At 32.9% G+C, this 13,479-nt stretch overlaps 1 protein-coding gene across 1 annotated transcript in view; it reads left to right on the forward strand.

Moving 5' to 3' along the window:
• The window catches only part of VTA1 (vesicle trafficking 1), a 62,180-nt gene extending 48,905 nt beyond the window's left edge, over positions 1–13,275 (forward strand). Inside the window, exons 6-8 of the mRNA XM_025866111.2 lie at positions 1,823–1,996; positions 7,088–7,168; positions 12,709–13,275. Of these exons, the coding sequence (XP_025721896.1) occupies positions 1,823–1,996; positions 7,088–7,168; positions 12,709–12,854 (401 nt within the window). The 3' untranslated portion in view covers positions 12,855–13,275. The remainder of the gene's footprint in view (positions 1–1,822; positions 1,997–7,087; positions 7,169–12,708) is intronic.
• Positions 13,276–13,479: the final 204 nt, after the last annotated feature.

A 13,479-nucleotide genomic window follows, 5' to 3' on the forward strand; every position in this document is an offset into this window, starting at 1 on the left:
TAAGTCTATTGTTTTTATCATTTGTTTTCTGTTAGTCCCATCTGTTTTTGTCTCCTCTTAGTTTCTTTTCTCTGGTGAGTTTTTCCTCTTTCATTCATGATGACTACATTTTTCTCTATGGCCTTGAACACATTTATAGTACCTGCTTTAATGTTATTTATTTATTTTTTGCTAATTAATTTTTTGCTAATATCTGGGTCATTTGGGGGTCTTCTTCTATAGACTGTCTTTCTCTCCTAACTCGGGTCACATTTTCTTCCTCCCATCCCCCCTTATTTCTATTAATTTTTATTGTTGATAACGTCTTGTAGCTCCTCTGCATTTTCTCATCTTCCTCTGCAAGGTCTTGATTCTTCTCCTAGCAGGCAGTTAACATGCCTGAACTCAAACACTGCCTGTCCTTCTTTCAGCTTTAAGGCTATTGCTTTCACCAGGACACTCTAGAATCTTCCCAGAATGTGCATGCATAGTTCAGGGTCATACGGTATTTAGTTGGGGTTTATACACACATTTCAAGGCTCACTTCTCCGCAACTCTTTCTTTTGCACAGACTGTTGAGTGCCTGCAGGTGAAAAGCCACATGAAAACAAACCTTACCTGGTGAGATTTCCTCTCCAAAGGGCCATCTTCACTCTAGTTTCTACCAGCTTTTAGTCACTTTCTAGTGCCTTTAAAAATTGGAGGGAGGGACTCCTTCCCAGGATGTATAAATGTTATAGTTCTCTAATATAGGAGAGAATTATATTAGTGTATATAAATACATCTACAAGGTTACTTAGTAAAATGTCTATCTTAGAGTAGGTAGGGTTTTTTTTTTTGGTTGTTTAAAATTATCCACATTGAATATGTAATATGGTTATGATCAAACAAAAAAGTTATTTAAAAATTTGATAGGAAATAAATTGATTTCAGAAATCTCTTGCTCTCGCTTACATTTTAAATTATGAAGATTCCCAAAAGTGGCTAATTGTCTTTTTAAATAGACTATCAATATTTAATTTTCCCAGAGTAGCTTTCAAATTCAGCTAATAATATAGTATATTTTAAGTCTGTATTTCAGAACTTACCAACACAGAGTCTCTACACTTGATCTTAGCCAAAAGACCGAGAAGCAGTTCAACACAAAGTCTCTTATTACTACTTTCTGTGCAGGTAGCTCTGTGAAATTTCATTCCTTTGTTTTTGTTGATTAACCTACGATAAACACACAGGTAATCATTTAATAGCTAGTGTGAACAATGAATACTGAGTAAAAGGCAGCTGTCAGAAAAATAAAGTCTAGGGGCGCCTGAGTGGCTCAGTCATTAAACGTCTGCCTTGGACTCAGGTCATGATCCCAGCTCCTGGGATAGAGCCCTGCACCGGAAGTCTGCTTCTCCCTCTCCCACTCCCCCTACTTGTGTTCCCTCTCTCCTTGTCTCTCTCTCTCTCAAATAAATAAATAAAATCTTAAAAAAAAAAAAAAGTCTATGGATAGCATAAATGTGACATGTCTTGCCAAAAATACCCTGTTTATTTTAAGTTTAAAGAGTGAGTTTAAAGAAAATTTATTTTTAAGAAGAATATACTATATGCAAAGATTTTAATAGAATTGTAAAGTATAAGTATTAACTTGAAGTGACAATCATATTGGCAGGTATAATTAGGTGATTTAAGAAAAGAAAACAAAACTATTATTTTAAGAGCTAGAGCCTACTTATCAAGTGCATTAAATAGAATTGCATCAGAAGGTCTGTTCATCATGTCTGTAGAGCAAAATAAGAATGTTTGGCATTTTTCTTCCAAATACCTAGTTTAACTTTACATGTAAATTATATAATAGATGTTGAAGAAAATGAAGATGCTGGAGCAACATCCCTGCCGACTCAGCCACCTCAGCCATCATCTTCGACTTACGACCCAAGCAGCATGCCATCCGGCAGCTTCTCTGGCATACAGATTCCTCCCGGCGCGCACGCTCCAGCTAATACACCAGCAGAAGTGCCTCACAGCACAGGTAGGAAATTAAAGCTTAACAAGTTTTGAACTCTCCTTTCATAAATAAGGACTGCACTTTTTATTGTGTTTATGCCTGATCATGATGGTAATGAAGCATAATAAGATCTTTAAATTCTATTTGAACCTACAAAAAATGTTCAGTCCTTTTTGTTGAAGTTCTATTGTTGTTTGTCCTTTAGTTTTTTGAGAAGTGACCAAACATTCACATGTTACTATTAACTTTATATTTTATTACTAAGAATAGCTTCTGTGCTTTTCATGTGTGGTGCTATTTTCTCTTTCTTCCCCTCCCTTTCTTTGCCCTTCACTGTCCGAGATTAGCACTGAGTTGTGCGGATCTATCATAGTATGTTGGTCAGCATCCCACTGTGTCAGGAAGATTTGATTTTTCTTGCCTTATTTCCTTAGGACCCAACCCCTGCCCTCAACATAGATTATTATTGATGAAGGGAGCAGGCATTGAGGCAGAAAATCTCAATAGCAGTGGAATCACAACCGAAAAGAGGGGGTGTGGGTTATTTCTTTTAATATTATAAACAGTTGACTGAAGAAAAGAAAGGGAAGTGATAGCTTCTGTCTTTGAATAAATTGGTACTCTATGTCTGTGTTTTCATGGAAAAGATCTAACAACACTAGTCTCTAGTAATGAGTCAATGTCAGTAAATGAAAGATAACTTTTTTTAAAATTGCAGACAGATACTCTTCCATTTACTTGTATTGTTGACAAAGTGTTATCCTTACCTTCAGATAGAAGGGCATTTGAAGCCATAATTTACATGTTGAAGTTTTTCCAAAAATTGTTCTTAAAGTATTTATTTTATCGCAGCATAAATGTAATCTACAGTAGTAAACCATACAAACATTTCAAAATATTTAATTCATAGGATGAAAGTCATCCTTTGAGCCATAATTTCTGTGGTTTCTGTTAAGTACCACACTATTACTTCACTGACTTTCAGATTTTCAGCCTCAGTTTACCCAAACCATTTTAGCTTATTTTGCATGAGTTGAATAACATTTAAAAAAGTTTTCTATTTGACTATTATAGCACCAATTATTATTAATTTCTTTCCTCCTATTTTAAAACTTTTAACTTTATATTATCTACAAATATTGCTCTTATTTTTGTCTTGAAGAATATTGATGAATGTGATTATTTTAACACTGATCTCTTTTGTGTCATCATTCTGTGTATTTTACTCTGACTTTGCTTTGCTTTATGGTCTGTATGATGAGTTTAATAGAGCAATTTGAGTTTGTTTTGTAAGTAAAATTTCACAGAACACTGTTATAAATATTTTATTTTCTTATAGAAATATTCAGTATTTCCAGTGTAGAATAATATAAGCAACACCAGCTACTTAGATGTATTTGCCTTAGATAAATATACTACTCTATTCTATTGAATTTAAACACTAACCAGGAGCCTCTGACACACCATTTTTATAGAAGGGCAAAGTGCGAATAAAATGTATTTTGAAGTCAAATAGTATTGGTTATTAGTTCCTGCCCCTTGCTAAACCACAAACTCAGATGTTATTCAGCTTCTCAGTCTAGGTTTTGCCAATCTTTCTAAAATGAAATTAATCATACTTCTCATAGTGATTTTAATTATTAAAGGAGAAAAAGTTTGAAAATTCACTACTACTGTGCCTAATCACAAAATCAGTGTTCAGCAAATTAGCTTCCTTTTCCTTTTTTTTTTTTTCTCTTTTCCTTCCTATCTCTGTGCCAAAGACAGGGTATTTAAGAGCAAGCTAATGAACACGTAAAATCATTTTGTGAATCAAGGGAAGTGTCACCTTTGGGGGTAGGATACTGACCTTAAAAAAAAGTTGCCTAAAGGGTACCATGTTAGACAACTTATCTTAGGGCAGAATTCTGGTACAGGCACCTATATACATATATTTTATATATAGTCATACAGTGTGTATGTAGAAGAGAGAAAGCTTACTTCTGGGAGGGCTGTATTCGGTTGAACCATATGAAATTGCTACTTTTATATAACATAAGTGATAAAATCTTAGTAGTTTCATATGTTCAAACTAATAGACTGTTATCTCCTGATTGGAATATCTTTGACATACATAAACAGATATTAAGGAGGTAGTCTTCTATTAGAAAGTTTTCTGGCATGAACAGTTCATCTTTCTCCAATTATTTTTTCTTTTTTGTTCCTCAGAGTGAGCACATAAAACCAAAAATCTTGGAACTTTTTTAGGGTGAGGTCCTGTCTTGTTACTTTATATACACTCTTATAGACTTAGTATTTACAAAATTATTGTAGCTATTTTATGAATTCTTGCAGCAACTATTTTAACTACATTAGATATTGCTATCTCTAGTTTAGACACTATAAAGGAATTAAACAATTATCCCATGAAAATAAACATATAAACATATCTATTAGTGACAGAGTTTGTACCCATGTCTTTCTGATTTCATGTTTTTGGTACCTCCTTTCTGTGTCTCTTCCTCCAAGGAACTAAAACCCTGTTAAATCAAAATCTACTTTTCTCACAATATTTTGCCCCTTAAAATTGGTTTGTGGTATTGGAATCTCCTTTTAGCTGGCAGATTTTTTTTCTATTATATTTAAAACAGTAAAAAAAAAAAAAAATCAGTTCACAGTTGGCTAATAGCAAATGAAATAACATTTTTAGTTTTTAAATATAGCAGATGTTTCCCCTCTTACTCACTTTAAGATTGATTTACTTTCCCTCATATAAAGATCCAGGATATACTTTTATCAAAGGGAAATCCTCAAGATAGCTGAAAAGAATAGTATGTACTAATATATGGTTTTTAGTTCTTCCACAGAAAAGCACAGGGGGTGCAAGGAGTGCAGTGAGAGCGATTGTTTAAGCAGGCAGAGTGCCTCTGGGCTTTAACCACTGTGGACAATCATGGAGGTGATAGAGTGGACGGTTTGTCCTTTCTCTTGAAACATATGCTTTATACAGCCTATACATACTGCGGAAGAAGATCTCAGTAATTAGATTAAATATTAGAATTATGTTATAATGAACGCTAACCTTTTGATTATAAATGCAGCTCCTTATGCGTAGATCAAAAACTTTGCTCTTTTATTGTTGTTCTTTTATGTATGAAAAGTACTGCATTTGAGTTTTCCTACACAGCTTTCAAAGTTGTTAATATTTTGTCCTGACCACTTCTGTCAATTCTATTTTCTGTGATTATACTGAGGTATAATTGGGTTACTCAACCCAATCCTCCTATTTTCTTAACTTTGCTTATAGTGTTCCTTGTATCTAGCGTGTCTTTCTCCCTTTTTCTCTGCCTCTCCAAATGCTACTCCCCTAAGGGTTCTGTTTAATTATAATTCTGGATAATCTTCTCTGGTTTTCTAACCAACACCCATTTCTCCCTTTTCAGAATCCCCAGACCGTGTAGACAATAGAACAATTTAAATTCAGTACTTAATTAGAAATCTTGTAAAGTTTAATTCTTGAATGTGTATTAATCCCATTTAATAGGCTACGTAACCATCTACTTAAAAGTTAACCAGAACTTATTTGTTGACACTTCTTTTTTGTTAAATAATAGAAAGGAAGAAATTTCTGCTTTCCTCCATGAATGGTTTTATGTTCACATTCACTCCCAACATATTCCCAACATACTGCCGTCTTCGGGGTTGCAGTCCATTTGTGAATTGACATTATGAGACCTTTCCAAATCCAGAAAGAAAGAAAAACAGCTTTGGGCATCTCAAAAAAAAAAGTAAATAAATAACATAAACTAAAAGCCACTTTTACTAAATTTAACAGTATTTATGAGCTTATGTTGGACCTATACACTAGGCCCCCATGGAAACGTGTCATGACGGCTGCCGAAAGGACAGGCCTTGGCTCATGTGCATCAAGACAAATGGAAGCAGCATCTTCTTACTGCTGCTTGAGGTGTGTTGAGCACCCTCTGCTGTCAGTTCAAGCTTTAGTTGAATGACTGTAACCAGAAGTTCTTAATAAAATGCAGACTACCTATTTTTTTAATTTCACTCAAATAAAATTTTACTACATAACTAAATTTTCTCCCTGTAAATTCTGTTTTGTTCTTGTTAATTAATATTGCATACTTAATTAATCATATGAAAATATACTAATAAGCATTTAAAAGTTAATAATACAAGATGCTGATCAGTAAAAATATTCCTTTTCCATAGAGAAAGGGATTTGTTTGGAAAATTTTAATTTAGACAAAAACACAAATTACCTAGCAAGGAATGGCTTGATATCTAGATTGATCTGTGAGTGGGTTGTAGACTTACCTTTTTTTTTCTTTAACATTATATGAAAAATTTATAATCATCTACCTATGTTTTAAGTACAGCTGCTTCAAAGCACTAGGCTTGACTAGGTAGTCTCTGAAGATCCCTCTCAAATCTTGCATTCCTTTTTTTTTTTTTTTAATGTAGTTATGTGTCTTTAAAGGCAAGTTTTGTGGGGACATTTATGTTGGATGGTGATACTTTAATATATTTGGTTAGCACTTACCAAAATCAAGCAAAAGCTAGTCGTTGAATTGGTCAGTTTAAAACTTGTATGTCCCCTGACTTTGCAGTTACACTTCTTTAAATTTTTTCCCATAAATGAATTCATATATATGTGTGTGTGTATATGTACACAATGTGTAAGATTATTCACTGTAGTATTATCTATAGTAGCAAAAGATTGGAAACAACCTAAATGCCCATCAGTAAAGGACTGCTTTATAAATTGTGGTTCATACATGGAATGGAACACTATGTAGCCATGTCAAGTAACAAGGTAGATATATATATATCTAGAGTTACTGCTAAAACATACTAAGTAAAAAATGCATGAAATAGTATAGTATGCAGACAACGACCATCTGCATTAGACATGTGTGTATGTAAACACTCAGAATATATTTTCCTGCATATTTTCTATACCAGCCTCCAGCATCAAATAAGTATGTCAAATTACAATTCATTAAGATTTCAAAAAAGTAATTAAGAAATGGAATTCCTTCATGATCCTTTAAATATTTTCCTAGTATATAATTAAGAGGTATAACTTTTATACCCATTTATGGTTTTCTGATGCAGGTGTAGCAAGTAATACTATCCAACCTACTCCACAGACTATTCCAGCTATTGATCCTGAACTTTTCAGTACAGTCTCCCACGGTAAGTCAGTTGACTATTTTTTGAGATTTATCGTATCTCTTGTTTTAGGTGTTGTTTTCTAATTGTAGCTTAAGAGTATTATATATTGGAATGTTTACACATTTCTTTGAATGTCTGTATTCACTAGATTCTCCAATGAACCAAGATTGTTTCATATTATCAAAACTATCTAAATTTGAAGACATTCCCCCCTTTTTTTACAGTTCCTTTTTTTTGTATACCAGTGGATATAGTGGCAGAAATAGCCAAAGCTGTCACAAAAGCTGATACTAGATTACTTTAGTTAAAAAATTGCCATGTCTTATGATCTTCCTTATCTATACTAAATTATTGGATTATCCAAAAGGAGGAACTGATCATAGTTGAAAACAAAAACAAAAAGGAACCTGTAATAAACTGGCAAGTTACCCAAGAACATAGTGGAAAATATTTATCTGTTGGTAGACAGACTAGATAACCTGCCCAATGAATACTACATTCCTCTGTTAAACTTGGTTTCCAGACTCCCCTCTGGAGTCCCACCCAATTTTAAAAGCTCCACCTAAAATCTGATGTGAAAATATCTGAACTAGATCAGTGAAACAGAATAGGGACTCTGGAAATTAGACCACACGTTAGAGGAATCAAATTAATGATGAATGTGGCATTTGATCAGTGTAGCAAGAATATATATTCAAAAGTGATGTTCGAACAATTGGTTATTTGGGGGGCACCTGGGTGGCTCAGTCAGTTAAGTGTCTGATTTCAGCTGGGGCTGTGATTTTGAGGTCCTGGGATCGAGCCCTGCATTGGACTCCCTGCTCAGTGGAAAGTCTGCTTCTCCCTGTGCCACTCTCCCCACTCGTTCTTTCTCTCTTTCTCTCTCAAATAGGATCTTAAAAAAAAGAACAATTGGTTATGAGAAAAAAATATATATTAGATACTGTCTCTCAGTACTTGTATCTGATTCAGTTGTGTCTTAACAGGTTTGACAAATGAAAAATGAAAAATTCATACCACAGAAGACTCCTTCTTCCCCATTACATTGTTAGAATGCAACTAATAGACCAGGAAGAAATTGAAATTTAAAAATAAAGAAGTAATGTCCAGAGCATATATAAAGAGCTCCTACAAATGAATAACTGAAACTTAATTCGAAAAACAGGCAGAGAATATGATAGGGAATGCAGATACTCAGTGAACACATGAAAGCTTTCCCAACTATATTCATAATCAGGGAAATTGAGAATTAGAATGAGTTTGGTTTGGTTTATGTCAATAGATAAAAAAACATTTTAAAGGATCAATAATCTGTAGTGTCATTGAAGACCTAAGGAATGACTCTCGCATGCTGTTGGTGGGAAATGTACATTAATAAAGTTTTTGCAGCAGCACTATGTCACTATCAGAATTGCAAATATAATTCTTTTGAACCTGCTATATTCTACTATCTTAAAAAATTACTCAGACATGGGCACAAAATTTACAAGGATATTTTATTTCAACATCATCACAATAGTAGAAAATAATCTTTTAAGTGCTAATTAATGGGATATTATGGTTCATTTGTCATATGGAATACTGAGCAGATATTAAATATATATAGTAACTCTGATGTGAAAAGATCTCCTAAGCATATTAAGTAAAAAAAAAAACAAAAAAACAGGTTGCAGAACATTATATATAGTATGACCCTATTTAGGAAAAAAAATATTAAAACTCTCTTCCTGCATGTATGTATGTGTTTGAGAACATAGAAAAATTCTAGATAATACTCAGACCAAAACTAGTAATTTCATAACCATCACTGTCTTCACCACCACCTCTAATAAATACTCCCTGAACCCCTTTCCTGATACATTTTTCTCTTTAGTGCTTAGTACTTATCACCTTTAATACACATAGTGTATGTGCGTTAGTATTAATATATTAAACATTAGTGAATTTGTGGCTGACTGTGGAAAGGCTGACAATGGAATTGGAAAGGTGGTAGGTAGTTGAAACAGAACATTTCCTTTTTTAACTTAACATATTTCTATATAGTATTAGAGTGTGAATAACCGCTTACCTCATGAATTTTTTTGAGAATTAAATGGAATATCTGAAACGAATTTAGCACAGTGCATGACCTAATCAAATTCTACCTCTAATCATTCTAGTGTTGCCATTTCTAAGAAACATATCTTGGCAATGCCTGGATATAAGGGTTCAGTGCTGAGCTTTCTCTTTACTCCCAAGATTTACTGCATATTACATGCTTCCCCTATGATTCTGCCCATGCTTTCCATTCAAGTCAGAGGATAATAGAGTACATTAGGATCAGATTATCCAAGGCCCCTGACATGAATTTCTTAAAATTACCTAGCTAAGTAGGAAAGAGTCTCTAAAGACCCATTTTGGAAATCTTTACAATTAAGTATTCTATGGTCTATCATAACATTAGATAAATTAGCCTTAGAAATGGATGCTTTTGTCAACTGAGTGTGCAGGGATTTCTCTTCACACCAAAAATGTTATCTTTGATCCAGTGCTGACCCAGGCTCTTCCCACTGTGATAGTGAACTTGAGTAATAGCTCTAGCTGTCTTCTGCCTGCTTGTTCTGCCCTGTGGAGGAGAAAAGCAGCCCTGTGATGAGGACGGTCTTCTCTGAAGCCATCAGCAACATATTAAACATAGAGTTCAGAAAAGAGATACTCTGTTAGACAACCTCTTTACTCCTTCAAACACTTTTTACGTCCACAGTGTGAGCTCTCTCTGGTCTGATTATGGCCTCTAGTTAAAGTTTTAATAATAGAAAAAACAGCTTTTATTTGGGTGCTCTAAGCAGTATTTACTATTTTGTATATAACATCAGATACTGAAATTGAACAGTTGTTCTCTTCCTGTTCTCTTCTCCTTTTATATATTTTCCACTTTAGTTTTCAGATGCTAAGTTAAAAGAATCATTAATTAGGCAGATTTTCTTTTTATTTAATTTAAAATTTTAATCACGTTTTATTATTAATTACTCTTAGATGATATTTGTTAAATGAAGGGAAGCCTGAAGTCTTATAAAATAGCAAAAGTAACTATTTGACATGGCTTTTTAAGTTCTTTATATTTTTAATTAGTAAGTCTAGCATCCCTATTTAAATCTGTAAGTTACATTTTGTATCTGAATCTGTAAGTTGGTTATTATCTAGTTATATTTTATATGATAGTTACATAATTTCATACGTTTATAAGCTATATGTATTATATACATGTAATGATATTTTTCTTTTAAAATATTTTCATTCACATTTTCAGAATATTGAAATTGTTATTTCATGAGAAGTGCAATATTTGTATTTTAAAATAGTTTTATCATTGGTGGATAAGTTTAGTTTATAACAACTAAAATAGTAATGGCGTTCTTAACACTACATACATCTCATTAGTAAATAAGTGATATATCAGCAAAACACTGCTAAGGCTCATGCTGTAAAAATAAGATTAGTTCTGAACATTGGGGCTTTCTTCCAGCAGGTCCGATAAATTCTGAATGGTTTCCCTGCATACTTAAAGATTGCCCTGAGATAAGAGGACGGGCTATTCAAGCACGAAATGAGTAGTGGGGTAAACTTAATTTTCAAAGGCGTCTCCCTCACCTAGATAGGATGTATAGCTTTAGATGACTAGAACCTCTTAATATATTTGGAAAAACCATTGAAGAACCTAAAGTGTCCTGACTAAATTGTCAACAGAACAACTGCAGGATAATTGTTTTTTAGGTTTAATGGGTAACAAATGCCAAGGCACTAGAATACTAAAAGATTTGTGGAAAAACGTTTATACATTTATATATATATAATACAAATAAGGGAGAGGGAGAATTAAAAATAATAAATAAATATAATATATAAATAAATATAAATATATATGTATAATTGTATTTTACTAGTATATTGATTTGTATTTCTTGCTTTTTAAGCAAGACAAATTCAAGAAAATTGAAACAAGGTCTGTCAAAATTGGAATATATAATCTCTTATTCACAACAGTAAAGACCAACCACTGTGATCTTTAATAATCAAAAATTTTTGAAGACTTTATATGTCATACACTGGGCTAATTACTACATGTAGAACTATGTGTATTATCTTAAAATCTGAAATCTCATTAATGTTTAATTCTATATGAACTTTATTTTAAAATGTAGGAAATGTACAGACAGCATTTTTATATTCATTCATTAAAGTTATTTAGTACTTATGGGTGCCTGGCTTTGGCCTAGAAACTTTGGGATACATTGTTTCAGAACTCTTGAAAATTTTAGAAAATAATGATTTGGATCAGAACTTAGTATCTGGATACCTGGAGTCACTACCTACTTTGTAATATCAAAGTTTTCATTATATGCCATATATATATGTGTGTGTGTGTATGTATACATATATATAGCAAAATTAAAAGCAACTAAAGATAGTCTGTTTATAGTTCATGCTTATAAACAGAATTGAAATATATTAACTGTTCATTTATGAACAGAATTTGAAATATATTACTGTTTTAGTCTGTGCCCCAGCCTTCTTTCTGATCAGTTCTTAATATCCTTATAAAGAATTCTGAAGAAAATGCATTTTCAAAAGTCAGGGCACAAAGTAAGTTTTTAATTTCATCTTTAGAAATATATATTCAAATCTTAGATTGATTAAGTGAAGTTTTTTTTTAGGATTTTTTTTTATTTATTTGGAACAGAGAGAGACACAGCGAGAGAGGGAACACAAGCAGGGGAAGTGGGAGAGGGAGAAGCAGGCTTCCCGCTGAGCAGGGAGCCCGATGCAGGGCTTGATCCCAGGACCCTTGGGATCATGACCTGAGCCGAAGGCAGACGCTTAACAACTGAGCCACCCAGCTGCTCCAAGTGAAGTTGTTTTTTTGGTTTTACCCAGATTATTTAGTTGGGTTCTACCCTTATTAATCATATGTGTAACTGGAAAACTTGGTGAGAATAAATTTTGGACATAATTTGTAAAGGTTGTTCATATGTTTAGTTTTGTAATTTAATGATATTTAAACTAGAGGTTTTTATATGGATGGCACAAAAACAAAATATTTTCATGCTAAAAAAGTTAAATGACATGTAATTTTTTTAAATTTATTTTTTTCATTGAGAATTATATTTATATTCTAGCTCAAGTGAGGGTTGAATGGTTTAGTCTGTGTGTATTGTTCCATGAAGAGAGGCTCAACAATTCTAGTATAAACACCAAAGCTACTATCCTTTTTTTTACATAGAATATAATTTTTTTGCAATTAATTTATCAAATTATAAAGGCTTCTAGTTTATTACTTCTGGAAGAAAAATTTTTTCGTATAAGTTATTAGTATTGGCATGTGTATGGTTTATATTAGTAAAAAAAAAAGTGAGAAGCATGAAAATACTTAGTTAAATATTTACACCTGGGGTTGAAAAAACCTTCATGTTTTTATATAGCCTTAAATATTTTCTATAATCTTAAATGTAGGCATTTACCTAACCTAATAGAATACTTTTTTGATTCCTACAGATACCTTAATTGCTCTATTTTTCTTCTAGGCGATATCCGTCTAACACCAGAGGACTTTGCTAGAGCCCAGAAATACTGCAAATATGCTGGCAGTGCTTTGCAATACGAAGATGTCAGCACTGCTGTGCAGAATCTACAGAAGGCCCTCAAGTTACTAACTACAGGCAGAGAATGAAGCCTTTGTACAGTAGATCCATGCATTTTTGGCTTAAAGAACTAACAGTCCATTACTCTATCTTCAGCCTATCAGGAGCACAGTTTTAAGGAAGACTTCAGTTGCATTGACTATAACAATGAAATCTGTGTCTGTGTATCAGATTCTTGTTGAAGCATTCAGCAGCAGCCTCAACCAGTTTTCATTGTCCATTTAGTGGATCCAGTAATCTCCGGGTATACAGGGCTGATGTGAGCAAAATCCCCACTGAATCCTGCTTCAGAAATCGAAAACACACTTCAATAAAATGTATTGGGGTTCACATTGTATCTTAATATACATAAATTAAGGATTTTTTAATCATAATTTGGACACACAGACTATATTATTTTGCTATAAAATTCTAAATTTAACTTTTAATAAAAATTGCCAGAATATGCTAGAGATCATGTTTTTGTTTTCCTCTGGATTTATAAAACAAATATGAACATCATAAACTGTTTAAGTCTGAAAGGGATTATGTTCAAAATTAAATTTATGTTCATGTTTAATATCACTACATTAAAAGTTAAAATTTTTATGGAAGAAAAGACAAGGTAAAGAAAAGACACTGCTAAGTGATTCTTAAATCACTTAGATTTAAGAA

This window comes from Callorhinus ursinus, unplaced genomic scaffold, assembly GCF_003265705.2.
Source record: "Callorhinus ursinus isolate GAN/ISIS: 27379988/994484 unplaced genomic scaffold, GSC_fseal_2.0 scaffold6, whole genome shotgun sequence".
In the NCBI taxonomy this organism is placed as follows: Eukaryota; Metazoa; Chordata; class Mammalia; order Carnivora; family Otariidae; genus Callorhinus; species Callorhinus ursinus.